Genomic DNA, 19,194 nt, shown 5'->3' with positions numbered 1-19,194 from the left:
CCCTGACTTCGTTCCGGGGAGGGGGTTACAATTGCAACACTTCTAGAATCAGGTCTAAAATATATGTAACTGTTTCTGGTACCCCTACCCTGTAGGGGTATTAGTATGAGGTAATGGGTAGAGGGTACTTAATCTCATTTAACATAACATGTGCCAAATGCTTGGATGAGTGATTCATTTTGATTAACATCCTAATAATAACCGAGGATAGCTAAGGACATCCTCAGTGCTCCAGGGATTACTTACACAGTCGTAATATCCCCATGGACTATGCTATTATAACAAAGAAGGCTCTGGATGCGACAGGTGGTATTATCCTTTGATATACACCAAAAGAATGGAATAACGGTACCTTGTATAACTTCGAAATTTGGCGTCCCTCTGTGTTAATCCTCAAATGAATTCTCTGTAAGTCTGAAGTTATTTATCTGCTCCTGAAATGTCCTCAGTTTTGCTATGACATAGTCCTGGGGTTGATATAACGAGTGATAACAACACCTTGAGTATCATTTAGTTCGGTTTATTATATCAAGGCCATATTAATAGTCATTTTAAGGATGACCACCCATGGGTGCAATGATAGTATACTATACAAGATAGTAAAAGGCGAATAAATCTAGGATCTTATCTTGTCTTCCTGACTGATACGTCTCCTTTGATAGCGACTCACTTTTTGTCTTCAGTTTAGCGCTCGCCCCTTGATGTATGGTCTGGATTCCCAGTAACAGTGGTATTTTCTGCTTCTGTTTAAGCGTTAACCATTAAGGGAGTGGGACGACTGGTTCGGCGTTAAATCATGCGCTTTCAAGGAAAACCCATATAATTTTCATATACATCTCGTTACCTCTTTCTTCAAACAGAAATTAAATACTTTCTAAGTTATCTAAAACCACCAATATCAGCCAAAAACCGAAACTTACATATTGCGTTGGCATCCATGTTTAATGACCGTAATATATATTAAGGTGCTCAGTGGAATACCGCGCCCCATTATGAACGGAAACACCGGTAGGCCCTTTAGGTGGCACGTTAAGTAAGAGTATAAAGTACCCTTCATATTCCTTTATGTTGTGTATATCGACCAGGAAATAGGACCGAGTACCTTCTCCATCGGTCCAAGTCTTAACTTAAAACCTAATGTGGAGCGCTGGCAATGGAGAAATTTAGGAGAATGAAAGACTTACTTACGAAAGAGAGAAAAAATGAGGTCCTAAATTTAGTCGCCATTTACAATAATGAGTTTGGGATATCGGATTCAATTCCAAGATCGATTTGACGAAATTCAAATGTCATCTAATTTTCTGAAAAATGTGTCCTCATAGGTAAGTCGTTTATTTTCACCTACCTGGTAAGTCATAAACTTATTTAGGATATCTAAATAAAGGAAAACTATCATAAATTATCTAATAAAGAAAAAAAATATATATACTGGTATGCCTATTGCAATGTGTATCAATATGCGAACTGAAACCGACATATTTGACTAATTTTCTCTACACTATCTGAATGGATGAAGAGATTAGTATATTGTTGAAATTAAATTTGGGCGTAGACCAATGGTTTGAAAGTACAGCTCCAGACGTAATCCTCGTGAAGTGACAGACTGCTGGAATGGTATAAATTAATAAAATACTGTACCGCCTGTTATTTTAGTATATAGCATTTTTCTTGCAAACTCTTTTGTGAACTTATATGGTGACGAAACCTTGATCCATACAATAGAAAATGGGTAAATTCCATGATGCTGATTATGTTAAGGATGATGGGTATTTTTGCATTTTAAAAATTCTAGAAAACTGAAGAAGCAAACTTGTCTAGAAAGAAGAGCGTTATCGAGTAGTGTCATGAGTCATGATATTTCATCAGTTAACACAAAAGTGAGGTTGCCTGCGTCACATTTAGTGATCTGTAAGAATTTGATGATAGACATTGTGGAGGAAAGCTATAGGAATGAACTACATCCCCAACCCGCCAGCGTCAGAACGACATAATGAAACATAGAACACGAAGTAACGAAATTAATGAAGTCGTTAATTAGCGACGTAAAATATTTTGCCCCGCTGTTAATTTTTTCGGCACGCTAATCATTCTTAATTCGCCTTCGCCTCGGCGCAATAAGTTATTACAATTTTAGCTTGGAAGCCATCTTGAATATTTCAAAAATACTCAAAGCTGTGAGTTCGACACCACCTGGATTGTAAACATACTAATTTATCATAGTATGATATATCAAATTTCCCTCTGATGTTCTGTTGGTCAACTTGTACCGTAAACTTACAATTTTAAATCAATAAAAACAGCAATGATACATTTTAAACTGAAAAAAGATTCCAACATTGTAGATTGCAGTACAACAAATGCATTAACTGTGCTTCAACCCGAATGGAAACCAAACTGCGCACAACCAATTCCTAATAACAAACGTTAGTTTTTATAATCTAAAATTGGTTAAATACAATATTAAGGCGAACAACAGCGGGATAGTTTATTCATTTGTTTACGTAATATTTTGTAGGAGTTTTTTCTTTACTTGACATTCCCATCTGACGTTAAGTATTGACTTTATCTTGATAATATATTGTTTTCATGTAGAAAGTACTTGGTTTATATATGTTATATAGCTTATAATTCAAGTAAACGAAATGAACTAAATTAAACATGTTTATAATATGTTCCTTTTTTTAGATGTGCAATCTTCGACGGCTCAAAGGTAGGTTTCGCCCAATGAAATATAAAAACTACGAAATTAAAATTTATTCTGTACATAGATTCAATCTTCATATCATTTTCAATGCATATAGCAAACAATATATAGGTGGTCAGTTGCATAGCTTGACCAGGAAAATGCTCCACTAAAAATAGAGCGAAGTCAAGCTTTACATAGAAAATGACGTATTTTTTCCAAAACGAGGCCGCATCAACAAACGGAAGCGTGCAACAAAATGTCAGATAGCAGTAAAAGTCTTGACACGGTATGTTTAGTTAAAAAACTCGAAGTGCGATAGATATATACCATATAATCTACAACACTTCATGTTACTGACATACGCTCGCTAGCTTAGCACATCAAACATGTATGTAGTTAGTCTGCCAGTGCATGTCCGCTGGCATATGTTGAAGTTTAACTCACCATGCATGTGCAACACGAGTCCAACAGAATCCGGGCAAGCTCCACGTGAGATGCGGCTTCTATTTCTTCTTTTGCTACATGACATCTCGAATTTAATTCCCAAGAAATAGCCTAGGGTGCTGCCGATTCCATTCTAATTTCCTCCTCTTTGTTGCCTATTCAAATACATTTTAAATACATTTTTTTCACGCTAAAGTTCAGTCATTTTGTTTACTTTTAGTACGCAACAATGCGCATGCGCGAAACTTCAACAACCAAATCCATCGTAGCTTCATACTATCCAGTCAGTTTGACATCGTGTTTATTGGGTTTTACAAAACAGTATTTATTTGGTCGGGCGAAACCTACCTTTAAGTTAAAATCTAATAAGACGTGTTGAAAGAGGGTTTACTATTCCGTCTTATATACAGAGTTAGCTCCCTTGCGGGTATAGTTATCGATTGCTACGTCATTATTTTGTGAGCGCATTTCACGTCGTTTTCTCCGAAACGTATGACGTATACTCCCACACACATGACGTCACAATCAATACTTACCAGCAGGTGCAGATAACTCTTTAATATGAAAATTCGGAATAATTATCGTCTAAACGACCCATTCACTGTAAATCAGAAGACGAATACATCTATATGAAAACGAAAACACATTAGAGATGAAAAACTACCAATGGACACACAATGGGTATCCTAGTGATTGATCTCGAATTGCTCATTTAAAATATTTTATCCAGATATATTTTAGGATGACATACTCTGTTCTGAATGTTTATCAATAAATCACCCGCTCTCCCTCTTTCTTTCTCTTTCTACTCGACGACAACTACATGTAAAATTGTGTTCCAGGAAACATCTGTTTAAAATCCTCAACAAACATCCACAAACAGCTGATGTCTTCGGTATTATCCATGCTTGATAATTCACTCATATGTTAATTCTAATTTTGAGTCCTTCATTTGTGTTTCTATGAGTTCAGAAAAGGTTTCGTTCTGTGCCACAGTGAACCAGTTTTTCCAGTCGCCAATTTGACCTGAAACACAAATGAATCAACGTCAACTGTCATGTAGGTAGGATGTTATAGAATTGGGCATGTTAAAAAACGACTTAAGTCGGGAAATCATATTTCCTCTTCCTAATGTAAACCTTTTAGTCTCATTTTTGGCACTGGTTTAAACACTCGTCCAGACTATGGGTTCAATCCCCTGACCCAGACAAAAATCGTCTATATAAAGTTCTTGCTCTTGCTCAACTTTCAGCATACAAGGAAGCACGTAACACATTACACAAGAAGGAGACCTAAAATATCTTAGCTGTTATTATCACATACAGCCCACTCAATCAACCGACCAAGTAAAGCTTGAGATCATACGTGTATATTCAAATGGAATTGGACAGGACGCTACATGATAGGATACCTTGGTAATACTGTATGTCCCCATTTGATAATGGGATCATAGATTTTATGGGGGAAAATTGATATTTTAAACACTGTTCCAATGCTCTAGGATGGTTTATCAACCGCCATGGTCATTTTAGGAAGATCTCACATGTGTTGTCTTTTAATAGCCCCCCATTCCACTGACGCATGCCGCCAAAGAAACAAGCAAGAAAACTTCACCCGATCACATTATAACGCCAATGGGTGAACCAGTCGTTCCACTTCCTTTATGCTGAGTGGAAAACAGGAGCAGGAACTACCACTTTTACATTTTATGGCGTCTTGGCTATGGGACAGAACACAAAACCGAAGGCCAAATGTGAGTCGGTGTCAAGGGAGACGTCAGAAAGAAACAAAGTTAGTTTGGAAGAGAAAATACTAAATCCTTACAGTTGCCTTTTTAGAATGCAATAGAGACGGACAGAAGGTACAATTCTAATACAACAAATAAATACCAGTATCATATGGGAGTTAATGTAAGTGGAGACGTGATTATTAAACTGAAAATATTGATATATACACAATATTTATTGATATAAATGTAGATATCAAAGCAACTGTACAAGCTTCTTGTAGCTATTCAAAAACATATTTGTGTTGTTTTAAATGGCAGTAATTGAAAAATACACATTTGCTGAAAGTACATACATTTGAGTGGCATCGATACCTAAATGATAATTGTTTGTTTGTTTGATTAAATTAACGTTCTATTAAAAGACATGGTCATGTAATGACGGCGGCCCTCCAATGTATGCAGTGTGTTGCGTGTATAATGTGTGGGTTTTGTTTTAGGAGACTGCGGTATATTCGTGTGGTGTTTTTTTGTATAATGTACATAGTTATACAGTATCACTAAAGCAATTGCTACCGAAGACACCAAGCAACACACCCCACTCGGTCAGACTACACTGACAACGGGCGAACAAGTCGTCCAACTCCCTTTATGCTGAGCGATAAGCTTTATAGATTTGTCTTGGGCCTCTTGGCCAGGGACAGAACCCATAGCCTTCCTCACAGGGGCGAGCGCTCAACCGAAGTCTAAATGTAAGGCGGTGTCAACGGAGATGTTAGAAGGAATAAATTTGGTTAGGGAAAAGAGAAAGAAAATATCCGAAATTTAGTCGCCTTAAACGAGTATTGTTTGTTTGTTTGATTAAATAACGTCCTTTTAAAGCCAGGGTCATGTAAGGACGACCTCCCATGTATGCGGTATGTAGCGCGTATGTAGTGCGAGGTGCATGTTTTGGGAGACCGCAGTATGTTCGTGTTGTGTCTTCTTGTATAGTTGAACTCTTGGCCTTTTTATAGTGCTATATTACTGAAGCATTCTACCGAAGACACCAAGCATCACATCCCACCCGGTCACATTATACTGACAACGGGCGAACCAGTCGTCCCACTCCCTGTACTTAGTATTAAGCAGGAGCAGAAACTACCACTTTTATATGCCTACCTGCAGACCTTAATGCTTAAGTTACTCTATATTAACTCATATATTTCTCATAAAACTCATCACATAATCTAGCCTTCAATAGGTTCATGCGACATGATGTTTTATTCTTGTTCTAAAATAATTTTTGAAGTACAGTATATGTATAAGGTTCATGCGATAACCGTAGTTTCTATACCTTTTCGAAAAATGAAGTTTTTCCCCGTGGCCGACATCGTTTTCATCAGTTTGGTATCTTTTTCTTCTTCGCCCCTGGTCGACATTTTCTCGAACGAACATTTATCATTGATTTCTTCCAGTAGTTCATCTGAGGCCGTCACACCAAGAAACGCAGCTAAAGATTTTAAGATGGGCATGGGGTCCTACAAGGAACAGATGAAATAGGAAATTACTCTAATCGTATTGGAAAGTTACTAAACCGTCGACGAATGGTAATCATTGTCTGTTAAAAAAGCAGAAGAATTAGTTTTTTTTTTAATTTAGTAACAAAAGTAACTTATTTTAATTTATTGCCATTATCCACGAATATTGCCACTAACTTCTCTGTGGAATTTTATACGAAGACGGTATGAATAACTTAACAAAGGATAATACACGAGGTATAGGAGTTGTCATGGTTACTATAACTATATAATGTATATACATAAAAAGCAAATGCGTGGTACTCGTCGAACTGAACCTGGTCAAGGCTTCGAGACATTTAACTATGTTACAAAGTCTCGAGAAAATCCGGTAATATATGCGAGAGGTATTGAATGAAAACAGACTAATCTAAATTAGCGTTTTCCGTTAATTAACGGGCCATTACTCTCAAGGGTTCAATGAAAGTGTCGAGCGAACTTATCCGAGCCTTTGACACATTTATCATGTGACCAAGTTACAAAAAATCGCAAAAGATTTGTGGCAGTTATTGCACGGAAAACAAGCGTAACAGACAGACAGGTAGACGGACAGACCCCTAATAATATCCCCCGTTTAGTTAAAAGTGAGGGATAAAAATATACTGTTATCGTGAAAATATTACAAACCCGTTTTAGTTGTTCGTAATGCAATGTGAAAACACTGGACAATTTACCGGCTTCCTTTGCCTTTTCAAACGTTTTCTCGTATTTGAACCAGCCCCCATAGAGTTCTGAAACGTAGCGAAAAAACCATGATTTAATGATAAATCTAGGATCTTAAACGAGTGTTCATTTCATTTGAGATTTTATGGAGTTGAAAAGTCTTGGCGAGCAAAATTTAAAACGATATACATGAAATTGCATATGAAATGAACTCAAAAATAAGCTGCCTTTATCATATAATGCCAACGACGAATGTTTTCAAGATGTCGTCGAATCCTGACGTCACAATAAATTTCTAGCCAATGAAAATTGCTTACGAAGTCGCTGGATATCATGCGGATTATGTGATAAAACCTTTACTCTCATACCTACACGTGTAATAATGGCTATCTCTGCGCAATACACGCGCATGTCGATTGAAGCTGTATTACATGGCTACCAATGCAATAAAGGCTCGTGACGTCAAAGCGTTAACAAAATTACTGGTACATTTTTTTCTTCAAAAAACAAGGCTGGGTTTACTTTAAAAGATGCAATCAACGGGGTTCGCTTTGAAAATGCTACGCAATTTTCATGTATGGAGATATATTTGAATTGATTTCAAAATGGTGGACTATTATAGAAATAAAATTGCAATAAAACGTCGAGGTATGAGAGAAATTCTCTTCCATATGTGGATATGAGGGATATTCTACCCTCGGAATCACAAAATGTTGTAAAACCCTCGGCAAGTCTGGGGTTTTACAACATTTTGTAACCTTCGGGTAGATTATCCCTATCTAGCATACCCATGTGTGAAAGAGTATTACATTAAAACGTGAAAATACATGCATGTTAACGTGTTTACTATATAATGACTTCAGACTACAACAATATAAAAACCTTTAATATTTGCCATTTGATTGATTAACGTCTTATTTTGTTACTCCAATGCTAATCATGTTAAACGTCTCATCATATTTGTTGTCCGGGTCACAAAACACAGAAAAAAACCGTACGTACAAAAATTTATAATAATTAATTATATGAATGAGTTACATTCCAAAATAATTTACATCACATATTATGGCTATAGTGCGCAAATGTCTAAGTCACAATCAAGCGAAGGTGGGAATTATCGACGGTAAATAGTACTCACGTTGTTTTGGGATCTTGAAATCGACATATTAGATTATAATAGCTAGATGCTATGGACAAGTTAATCGGTACTACATGTATTTCAGAATTCACCCAACATTTTATCCTGATAAGGATTTACACATTGCAAAATGTTTTGGAGCTCTTACGTCCACAAGAATGGAGTCTCATACAAGTAACACATGACCTTGAATATTAATAGGACTTTTACTAAACTGATAAACAAATAAACCAACAAAACATAAGAATTGATAAATAGAAGCACGATGTTATATTTCTCTACGATGACCAAAACGTTCTTGTCTTAAGCGTCCAATATGTTGATGGATAATGTGTTGTTGTTTTTTAAATATTAATATACAAGTATATATGTCTCTCTCGTCACGTGTCATGACGGTTTTTTTTCAATTTGGAGAAGGCAAAATAAACTGAAGGAAAAACGGATGAAGAAGAATTAAGCATTGGTCATACAAGAACTCTTTATGTTTCGAGAAATCGATGCCGGTTGTCTCATAAATGGTTGAGGCCTTTTATAAAGATTTCCATTGATATTGCTAACTGGAATACTTACGATCGTCTCCACGCCCAAAATGTTCAATGAACAAAGACCAGTTGATAGGGAAATCTGTGGCTATCTCCATCGTCCTTCGGTCTTTAAGACTTCCCAAATGATTATAAAATGACACAGCGACGTCCTTCGGATTCCGGAGAACATGTACCACTTTGTACCCTTCCTCGATGTGTTTCTGTGGTAGATCGTCCAGTGGTAGATGGGAGTTTATGATTCGTGTTGTACTTTCTGGAACGTTCTCAAGGACCCCAATGTCCTCCATTGCTTCTAACATTTTAGTAGCCTTTTCTACCTTTTCGTACTCAGCACAACCTTTTACTATCATTGCAACTAGTTCGTTGATCCAGTGTGTCCCTAAAAATAAATAAAATAACTCGCATGTAAAAGTTAATTTATTACATTGGTGATGTCACTGTATATCAGGTGGATTATATCATTTGATATTTAATTAAATTCTATTTTTAATTTTAACTAACGAACATGGATTAAAAACAGTTTAAATTTTACAATACCTGATTTTGGGAAAGTACATATCAAGATATCAGAAGGCCTTGAATCAAAGTTCCTGACATTGTCTAAGTGCCCCATGCCAACCGTTGTTAGGGATGGAAACGGAGGTAAGGCATAGTCTTTGTATCGAGGGAATCGTTCTGGTATATACGGCATATTAAACCTAAAAGGAAATATAGGTTAGTTTAATACTTCGGAAATAGATTTTTTTTTAAAAAGACCAAATTCAAGAGATTTGTTATATATACCTCTAAAATAAAACTATTTTCATGTTAGTTAGCAAAATAAACAACGAAATAAGATGGATTCAATTTTCAGAATTTTTTTTTAATTCTTGTGTTAGTATTGTAAGATTCGGCTGCACTGGATATCACAAAACCTTTTCTATGTATAATGCATATATTTTAATGTATATAAGTAATGTGTAAATGTATCACTGCTATATCCCATTCCTACCCCTCTCTTTTCTGTCCTTGCTCCTGACTTCAATGACCCTGCAGGTAGGGCGTTAGAATGGTACCTACTGCCCCTATTGCATGATCGTAAATCCAACTAAATTTAGTATCTTATCTTTTTTCTTCTTTCTAACTGGATTTATCTTTAAAATGCCTCCCTTGGCACCGCCTCACTTTTGGCCTTGAGTTGAGCGTTCGCCCCTGTGAGGAAGGCTCTGGGTTCTGTCCCCTGGCCGAGACACACCAAAGTCAATAAAAGTGGTAGTTTCTGCTCCTGCTTAGCGCGCTCAGCATATAGGAAGTGGGACGATGTCAGTATAATGTGACCGGCTGAGAGGAGAGGGGGTGTGGCTTGGTGTCTTCGGCGGCATGCCTCAGTTAAATAAAACTATAAAAAGGGCAACAGTTCCACTATACAAGAAGACACACCACGAACATACCGCAGTCTCCCAAAACACGCACGTCGCACTTCGCACACGCCCTTACATGACCCTGGCTGATAATAGGGCGTTAAAATAATCAAACATACAAACGAAAAACCTCATTTGAATAAAACACAATGATATTCTCTTTCATATTCAATATATTGTAAATCGTAAAAAAATGGGTATTTAGAAGTTAGATATATTTTGTGTTCAATCCATTTGCAGACAATAGATGAGTTTAAACTATTGAAAATGCTGATGGAATAAATGTGCAGGAATATTGAAGATGCATTTCTCATAAAGTACTATAAATATTCAGAAGTATAAAAATATTTTTACTCGATCTTTGAATTGTTTCGTATTTGAACACGAGTAATGTGATATCTTCACCTGTATACTATGCTTATAGTTTAAACAGCATGTCATTATTTAGAACAAGTCTACTTAGAAAACAGACCTAGGTCATCCACTACATTACTCTATGTTACACATCCAGATGGTATCTTACATCAATTTATTTTACTTACAAAAATATTCGTATTATATATGAAAGACTTATCTTCGTTAAAATGAACTAGTACGTTTATCATATTTATTTTATTCTAGGTAATTCGTTATTAAACTATTAAAAAAGCTGAAGCTGCTAAAATATAAAAGTGTACAAGACGATATAATACAGTGGGGTTATGTTTGGGACTGTTGGAATATATCTACAATTTGACGAGACTATTTTTGGGGCCAGACAGACGGGTATACATCTGTTCCCAGAGGTATTATATGACAGACAGTTTTTTTGTTTGGTTTCGTTAGTTTAGTTTTATGTCCTATTAAAAGCCATGTTTATGTAAGGACGCGTCAGGTTTGATGATGGAGGAAACCCTAAGTACCCGGAGAAAAAACCCACCGAACAGTGGATAGTACCTGGCAGCTGCCCCACATGGGATTCAAACTAGCGACCCAGAGGTTATTGGAAATAAAAGAGGTAATACACGATATACAGGTAAAAAGATTTTGTTTTCAAATTCAATATCACCGCGTGTAATCAACCTTTCTGTTATGTTTCTTCAAAAAATGAAACCTCCTATGTTGAGACATTGTTTATATTTTACAGAAGATGAAGATGGGATGAATATGTTTCTGCAGTAGTTCATTGTTTGGAAATCCTCAATTAACAAAAATAATCAATTGTATATGAATAAAAGACAATAGGACACTACGAATAAAACACAATAAGATTAACCAATATGTGATCGTGATGATACTTAAATTTTATGTAACTTAAGTTTAAAATATAATGTCGATCTTACCTGGGGAAGACACAGGGACAAACTCTGACAAGCACAGGATACACGAATGTGTTGATTTTTTTTGTAGAACAGTCTACTATATATACTCGGCCGATAAACCCAGGCCTGTGCAAAGAGTCGGCGTTACACTTAATGACTTCTAACACCGTATTACTAAAACTGAGGACAACTTGTTAAAATTACATCACATTATAATGTAACTGATTCTAGTAACCTCTACCCGCTACCATCTAGGGGGTAGATGTTAATTGGTAGGGGGTATAGACGGTAAGGGGACTGTGTAGGGGGTAGAGGGTATTAGAATCAGTAACACCATTACTAGAATCAGTTCCAACATATATTTAAGTGATTCTGGTGCCCTCTACCCCTACCATCTAGGGATTAGATAGTATATGGTAGGTGGTAGAGGGTACTAGAATCATATACTTTACGTGCCAATTTCTTGGACGGATTATTTATTTGATTAACGTCCCAATAATAACCGAGGATAGCTAAGGACATCCTCAGTATTCCAGGGGTAACTATCTCAGTCGAAATATCCCTATGGACTATGCCATCAAAACTGAAGGCTCTAAATGTGACAATGTGTGGTCCTTTGATGTACATCAAAAGAATCGATTAACGGTACATTGTATATTTTTAAGGTTTGGTAATCCTCAAAGGAGTCACTGTAGGTCTGTAGTTATTTTTCTGCTCCTGAAATATCGCCAGTTTTGCTACGACATAGTCCAGGGGTGGATATAACGAGTGATAACAACGCCTTGAGTATCATTTACTTTGGTTTATTATAATAACGCCCTATTAACAGTCAGGCTATTTTAAGGACGGCCACCCATGCTTGCAAGGTATTTGCATATATGTATGGCGTAAGAATTTTATCTGTTGCCCCTATTGCATGATCGTAAAAGGCAACTAAATTGAGCCTATAAAAAGTGCAAGAGTTTCGCTATAGAAGAAGACACAACACGAATATTCCGTCTTTGCATAATACAGAGTTAGCTTAGGTATCGATTGTTACGTCATTATTTTGTGAGCGCAATTCACGTCGTTTTCTCCGAAACTTATGACGTTACGTTCCCAAACGCATGACCTCACAATCAATACCTACCCGCAAGTGCAGATAACTCTAATAATAATGTAATATGCAAATTCGGAATACCAGAATCTCAGAACACGCATATCGCACACACAAGAGACCACATACACGGAAGGCCCTAGCTGTTATACTGTACGGACGTACATATGATAAATCCGACTAAACGAGGCCCTAGCTGTTACACTGTACGGACGTACATATGATAAACCCGACCAAACGAGGCCCTAGCTGTTACACTGTACGGACGTACATATGATATACCCGACCAAACGAGGCCCTAGCTGTTACACTGTACGGACGTACATATGATATACCCGACCAAACGAGGCCCTAGCTGTTACACTGTACGGACGTACAGTACATATGATATACCCGACCAAACGAGGCCCTAGCTGTTACACTGTACGGACGTACATATGATAAACCCGACCAAACGAGGCCCTTGCTGTTACACTGTACGGACGTACATATGATAAACCCGACCAAACGAGGCCCTAGCTGTTACACTGTACGGACGTACATATGATAAACCCGACCAAACGAGGCCCTAGCTGTTACACTGTACGGACGTACATATGATAAACCCGACCAAACGAGGCCCTAGCTGTTACACTGTACGGACGTACATATGATAAACCCGACCAAACGAGGCCCTAGCTGTTACACTGTACGGACGTACATATGATAAACCGACCCGACCAAACGAGGCCCTAGCTGTTACACTGTACGGACGTACATATGATAAACCCGACCAAACGAGGCCCTAGCTGTTACACTGTACGGACGTACATATGATAAAACCCGACCAAACGAGGCCCTAGCTGTTACACTGTACGGACGTACATATGATAAACCCGACCAAACGAGGCCCTAGCTGTTACACTGTACGGACGTACATATGATAAACCCGACCAAACGAGGCCCTAGCTGTTACACTGTACGGACGTACATATGATATACCCGACCAAACGAGGCCCTTGCTGTTACACTGTACGGACGTACATATGATAAATCCGACCAAACGAGGCCCTTGCTGTTACACTGTACGGACGTACATATGATAAACCCGACCAAACGAGGCCCTAGCTGTTACACTGTACGGACGTACATATGATAAACCCGACCAAACGAGGCCCTAGCTGTTACACTGTACGGACGTACATATGATAAACCCGACCAAACGAGGCCCTAGCTGTTACACTGTACGGACGTACATATGATAAACCCGACCAAACGAGGCCCTAGCTGTTACACTGTACGGACGTACATATGATAAACCCGACCAAACGAGGCCCTAGCTGTTACACTGTACGGACGTACATATGATAAACCCGACCAAACGAGGCCCTAGCTGTTACACTGTACGGACGTACATATGATAAACCCGACCAAACGAGGCCCTAGCTGTTACACTGTACGGACGTACATATGATAAACCCGACCAAACGAGGCCCTAGCTGTTACACTGTACGGACGTACATATGATAAACCCGACCAAACGAGGCCCTAGCTGTTACACTGTACGGACGTACATATGATAAACCCGACCAAACGAGGCCCTAGCTGTTACACTGTACGGACGTACATATGATAAACCCGACCAAACGAGGCCCTAGCTGTTACACTGTACGGACGTACATATGATAAACCCGACCAAACGAGGCCCTTGCTGTTACACTGTACGGACGTACATATGATATACCCGACCAAACGAGGCCCTAGCTGTTACACTGTACGGACGTACATATGATAAACCCGACCAAACGAGGCCCTAGCTGTTACACTGTACGGACGTACATATGATAAATCCGACCAAACGAGGCCCTAGCTGTTACACTGTACGGACGTACATATGATATACCCGACCAAACGCTAATAATACGCAAAGCAAACGCTTGCTTTCTTTTTACCCAAAATAAAGTTATGAAAGTATGACATTTACCAAAATACAAATATGTCCTCTTGCATGGGGAGACGTAATCGTCGTTTTGCACTTTCAATCACCCCCACTTACACCTAATACATGTATGCTATTTTGGTCATAATTGATAGTGTGTAGCCTTAATATAATTACGGGAAATACTTACAAACAGGTAATTTATCGTTTCACCTGGGCGTCTACGTTCACATTTGCTTAGAATTTCATATTGATTTAGATAAGAAATCACAATTTAGAATCTTAATTGTAGTCCTAGTGTCTAAATCCGTTACCGTACATGTTTTACTATTATACCGTCATACTATTTAGAATACATGATTGATACATTTATCTTAGCTACATATCTGTTTAGGTAATTGTTAAAATTAATGCATGTGTCATGACAAGTATAAATTTAGACCAAACTTTATCTCAATATTCTGCAACATTTTATCTTTTTAAATCATATACATGAATGCAGCAGCCATGGTAGAATTTCTGAATCCCATTGGTGGATGACCATCGGCTTATTAGACACATGGACTTTCTGGTCTGTATCTGGTGGGTGAAGGTAATTTCCTCATGGCTGCTGCAATCTAATTTCTTTATTATTATACTTTTTGAAAAACGAAATTACAATCTATAATCTCATTAATAATATCTCATATACTGTCATGACTTCTAAAACATATACTTTCAAATGCTTTCAATTTGTATATATACATTTTGTTACCAGGGAGAGAACTTACATAGTCACTGCCTGTTATTTGATCCCATTTCTATTTATTTGAAATAAAATTTTGTTGAAATTGAAAATACCATACATGTTATGTGTACTATAACTACATATCAACGGGGCCTGAGAAGAAGTATTGCTGTAAACAATTAAATCCATTTCAGTATCTACTGACCAATCTCGTCCTGAAAATTACTCTACAGACACCAGAACAAGCCCGGAGGCCATAACGCAAGAAGAATACGACAGACTCCGAGGTCCCAATACATGTATGTTATTTTTTAACAATTAACTAAACTTATTATTATCAAAATCAAACAGTTATTAGTAAATTGATTTAAACTACATAATTAATATTTTCAATTTCATCTTTATTTCCACTGTTTTCCAACTGTTTCCATTTTCTCTGTCCATCGTTTTGGTAATTATATTTTTTTTATTTCATGAGTTCTACAATACAATTGACTTTGCTTATTGATTGTGCATGAATATTAGCATAGTTTGTTTTTCCGGTGTCATCGCATAAGTCCTTTATCTTTTTTGTACCACTGTCTATCCAATGTTAAAATATAATGGATTGACCCCCGCATATTTGAAGATTGACATGTTGTATCAAACGCTTTTTCACCCATAATAAACGCATAATTTCACAGACCAGCACAGGGAGTAAGAGGTATTCGATTTCAAATGCCCTTTTTGAACCACACTATTGTCGATCGACATATCAATAACACGTCTTCAATGACTTGCTTTGTTGTAGTCTCTTATGAAGGCCTGAGATGTTGATAATTAACATGTATCATATAACGAAAAGCCGGACGGAAGAGCACAATATGACACCTGTCCATCGACACGATTGATTATTTTTGTGTTTGTAAGGATAGTTCAACCCCTTGATCTCACTTGACTCGACTATAAACTACGTGGTCGTGATTACCTGGCGCTAAAGTTGCATTTCTTGGAACTTCGTACTGAAATTTTATACTTCCATATCATTCATGATGTGAAGATATTTCTAGTGTAATTACTATCAGTTATATTTTTATTATATATTACAAGCATATGTCTGATTAATAACCGGCCTATAAATAGCCGGGTCATGTAAGATCGGCCTCCCATATATGCGTTGTGATGCGTGTATGTTCTTGGTGTGTCTTCATCTATAGTGGAACTCTTGTCCTTTAATATCCGTCTTTGCACATTACAGAGTTACTTCCCTTGCAGGTAGATATTGATTGTGACGTCATTATTTTGTGAGCGCAATTCACGTCGTTTTCTCCGAAACGAATGACGTTACGCACCCAAACACATGACGTCACAATCAATACCTACCCGCAAGTGCAGATAACTATGTAATATGCAAATTTGGAATTGCTTTATCACTGAAGCATAAAAGGGTATAATGATAAACGCATACACATTGAAGTAATGGTACTGTACGCGCCATGACTAAGTAGTCTATCTATGGATATTTTGGCGGATGTTTTCATAACAGTGGATATTATTGATGGTTCTTAAGAAAAAAAGGTTCTAGAGTAATTAGAGCAAGTTCGCAAATTATATCCTTAATTATTGAGATTATTATTTTCTTACGACACCAGAACAGTTTGCCTTCTAGTAAAGGAACCAAAAAGGTGTTCTAAGTAAAGCCATTCATGTCAAAACGAGATGATTTAATTTAGCATTGATGTCACTATTTTTTAACTTCATCGGGTATGAAAGAAATTCTACGCGGATTCACACAGTTTGCAAACAAAATTTATTTCATAACCTTTAACCATAAATCGAAGTCAAGATGAGCGATAATGATTCGGAAACTTTTGATAAAAATCAAATTAATATTGAACATCGCTAGATAGGTGTAACATTGTAACGTCGTTGCCAGGAACGTTATGCGGCTACCGTAACTACCTAACTTCTATGGCGATCAGTTTAAAATGAAGGCATTTTAACAAGTATCGACTTTCAACAACAACCGTGCCAAAGTAATTAAGAAATTATTATGAATATCATTTGATATAAAATAATTTCACCCACATCTACAAATACTAACAATATCGGGGTGGAATCTAACTTGGCTTTTTGTTGATAGCTAGGTATTGTGTGGCTTTAATATTTAATAGTTATCGCTCTGGTTTCCTGATATGCAATGTTCACGTACGATCACGGATTTTCTAGCCCTAGCCCTGATTACTCGAAATCAAAACTCTAGTCTTATCCCTATAGGAGTTATGTCAAAAATTTTGTTTCGAGAAATCGAGGCCTGGTTATCAAAGTTGCGGTGTCCACCTTTGAACAGATATGTTTTATCATGTCCGATCGCGTTCAACCAATCAGACAACGGAAAGCTATATGTTATTTCACAGACTTCTTTATATGTGTACATAGCTATATATAGCCACCTCGTTCTGTGACGTAGACGTGATAATCACTACTAATTTGACTTCATACCTAAGTCGCTGATCCCTGTAGAGCACACACTGACACGATGAAGTCAGCAGCTGCAGCAGTATGTCTGATTCTTTATATGTCAACACTAACATGGGGTAAGTGTATATATTAATTAACTGATTCTTTATATGTCAACACCAACATGGGGTAAGTGTATATAGTGTATATATTAATTAACGTATCTCTATTTACATGTGTATATCACAGGACTGACATATACTTTAAAGATGCTCCATCGCCGACAGAGCATAAATTATATTCATCATTTAAACAATAATTGGTGTTTAATCGTGTATATACATTATGTATATGTGCCAAATTAACACAAAAATAATATAAAATAATGTGTTTCGCCTTTGGTACATGCGCAATCAGTACTTCATTCCATAAAGGATAGAGAGCCTGATAAATTTTTTTCGGGATGCAATAAATTATTTTTCACGGTTTTAACTTGAAGTAAAATTAGAAGATCAAACTTTTCAATGGTGGTAATGCTGTAAAGTGAGTAACTTTTGTTGCTTAAGAAAAATACTAAATCGTCTGCTCCTGTTTTTGATAATGAAAAAATACCATTTGTAAGCGGTTGAGCATCTTTCATACTACAGAGTACTAATAAAAAAAACCTTAAATGTGTAATTTATTTTCATATTGCAACCAATTAATAATTACGGTGTCTTTAAATTGTACGTTGCTATTTGCTTGTTATGTCACATAGTTATTTATCTGAGCATTATTATATACATGTACGTAGTGTTGTTCAATAATGTTTTTAGTTGAGTATTATTATTTTTGTTGGTAGAATTATTGTCTAAATTTTGATAGCTCAATTTCAAATTAAATTATTGAACTTCAATAAATAAAATAACATTTAATAAAACAAAGACCAATTCGACAGATGTCTTGAAATAAGTAAAGGATATCGTGCACCATTACTATAATCTCAAATAGCCGCTGTTCGACGAGATGTATTTATAGCAGTTTTAAAATTCCATGATTCGGCATATGTAATTCATCCAATTCTCCAATTTCGCTATGAAAGCAATGTTCCGTGAAACCGCAAGAATGTAAACCCTGCGAAACCAACCGAAAATACATGTACGACAGTTGCTATAACATTCTATATACAGTTGACATAATGTGCCGCTGTTGAAGTTATTAGGTTATTATTATTCATTTCATACTCACGAATCAGGAAGAGTTTTCCATTTCCTTATGTGAATTAGTACCAAAAGCTACCAACATTTTGAGAATAACTTTACGTACACTATCACCGGGGCTAAACGTTCAAACCGGGTTACGCTATTTACGCTCGTGGAAACGCTTCTTTTACATAGAAAAGAATCGTTTTGGGGAGCGTACGTGATGAATATTTGCTCGGTATTCAACTCACGGCCAAGAACCTAAATAAATCTAATAAATAAAACATCAATTTTGCTTCTACGCATTGGTGAAACTCTCTACTGTTCCGTGGGCAACTTGTATTTTTGGATTCTTGGCCGTGAATTGAACA

General features: G+C 36.9%; 1 protein-coding gene across 1 annotated transcript; it reads right to left on the bottom strand.

Moving 5' to 3' along the window:
- Positions 1 to 2,657: 2,657 nt before the first annotated feature.
- On the bottom strand, positions 2,658 to 11,636 carry LOC138330015 (sulfotransferase 1B1-like). Its single transcript, XM_069277358.1, has 6 exons — positions 11,484 to 11,636; positions 9,299 to 9,459; positions 8,787 to 9,140; positions 7,043 to 7,146; positions 6,193 to 6,376; positions 2,658 to 4,156 (listed from the first exon to the last, which is right to left on the bottom strand). The coding sequence occupies exons 2-6, from the start codon at positions 9,450 to 9,452 to the stop codon at positions 4,047 to 4,049; spliced, it is 906 nt and encodes a 301-aa protein (XP_069133459.1). The 5' UTR covers positions 9,453 to 9,459; positions 11,484 to 11,636; the 3' UTR covers positions 2,658 to 4,046.
- Between the last annotated feature and the right edge of the window lie 7,558 nt (positions 11,637 to 19,194).

The sequence above is a fragment of the Argopecten irradians genome, chromosome 8 (genome assembly GCF_041381155.1).
Source record: "Argopecten irradians isolate NY chromosome 8, Ai_NY, whole genome shotgun sequence".
Classification (NCBI taxonomy): Eukaryota; Metazoa; Mollusca; class Bivalvia; order Pectinida; family Pectinidae; genus Argopecten; species Argopecten irradians.
Note: the sequence above shows the minus strand (reverse complement) of the source record. Positions and strands in the feature narration are given on the sequence as shown.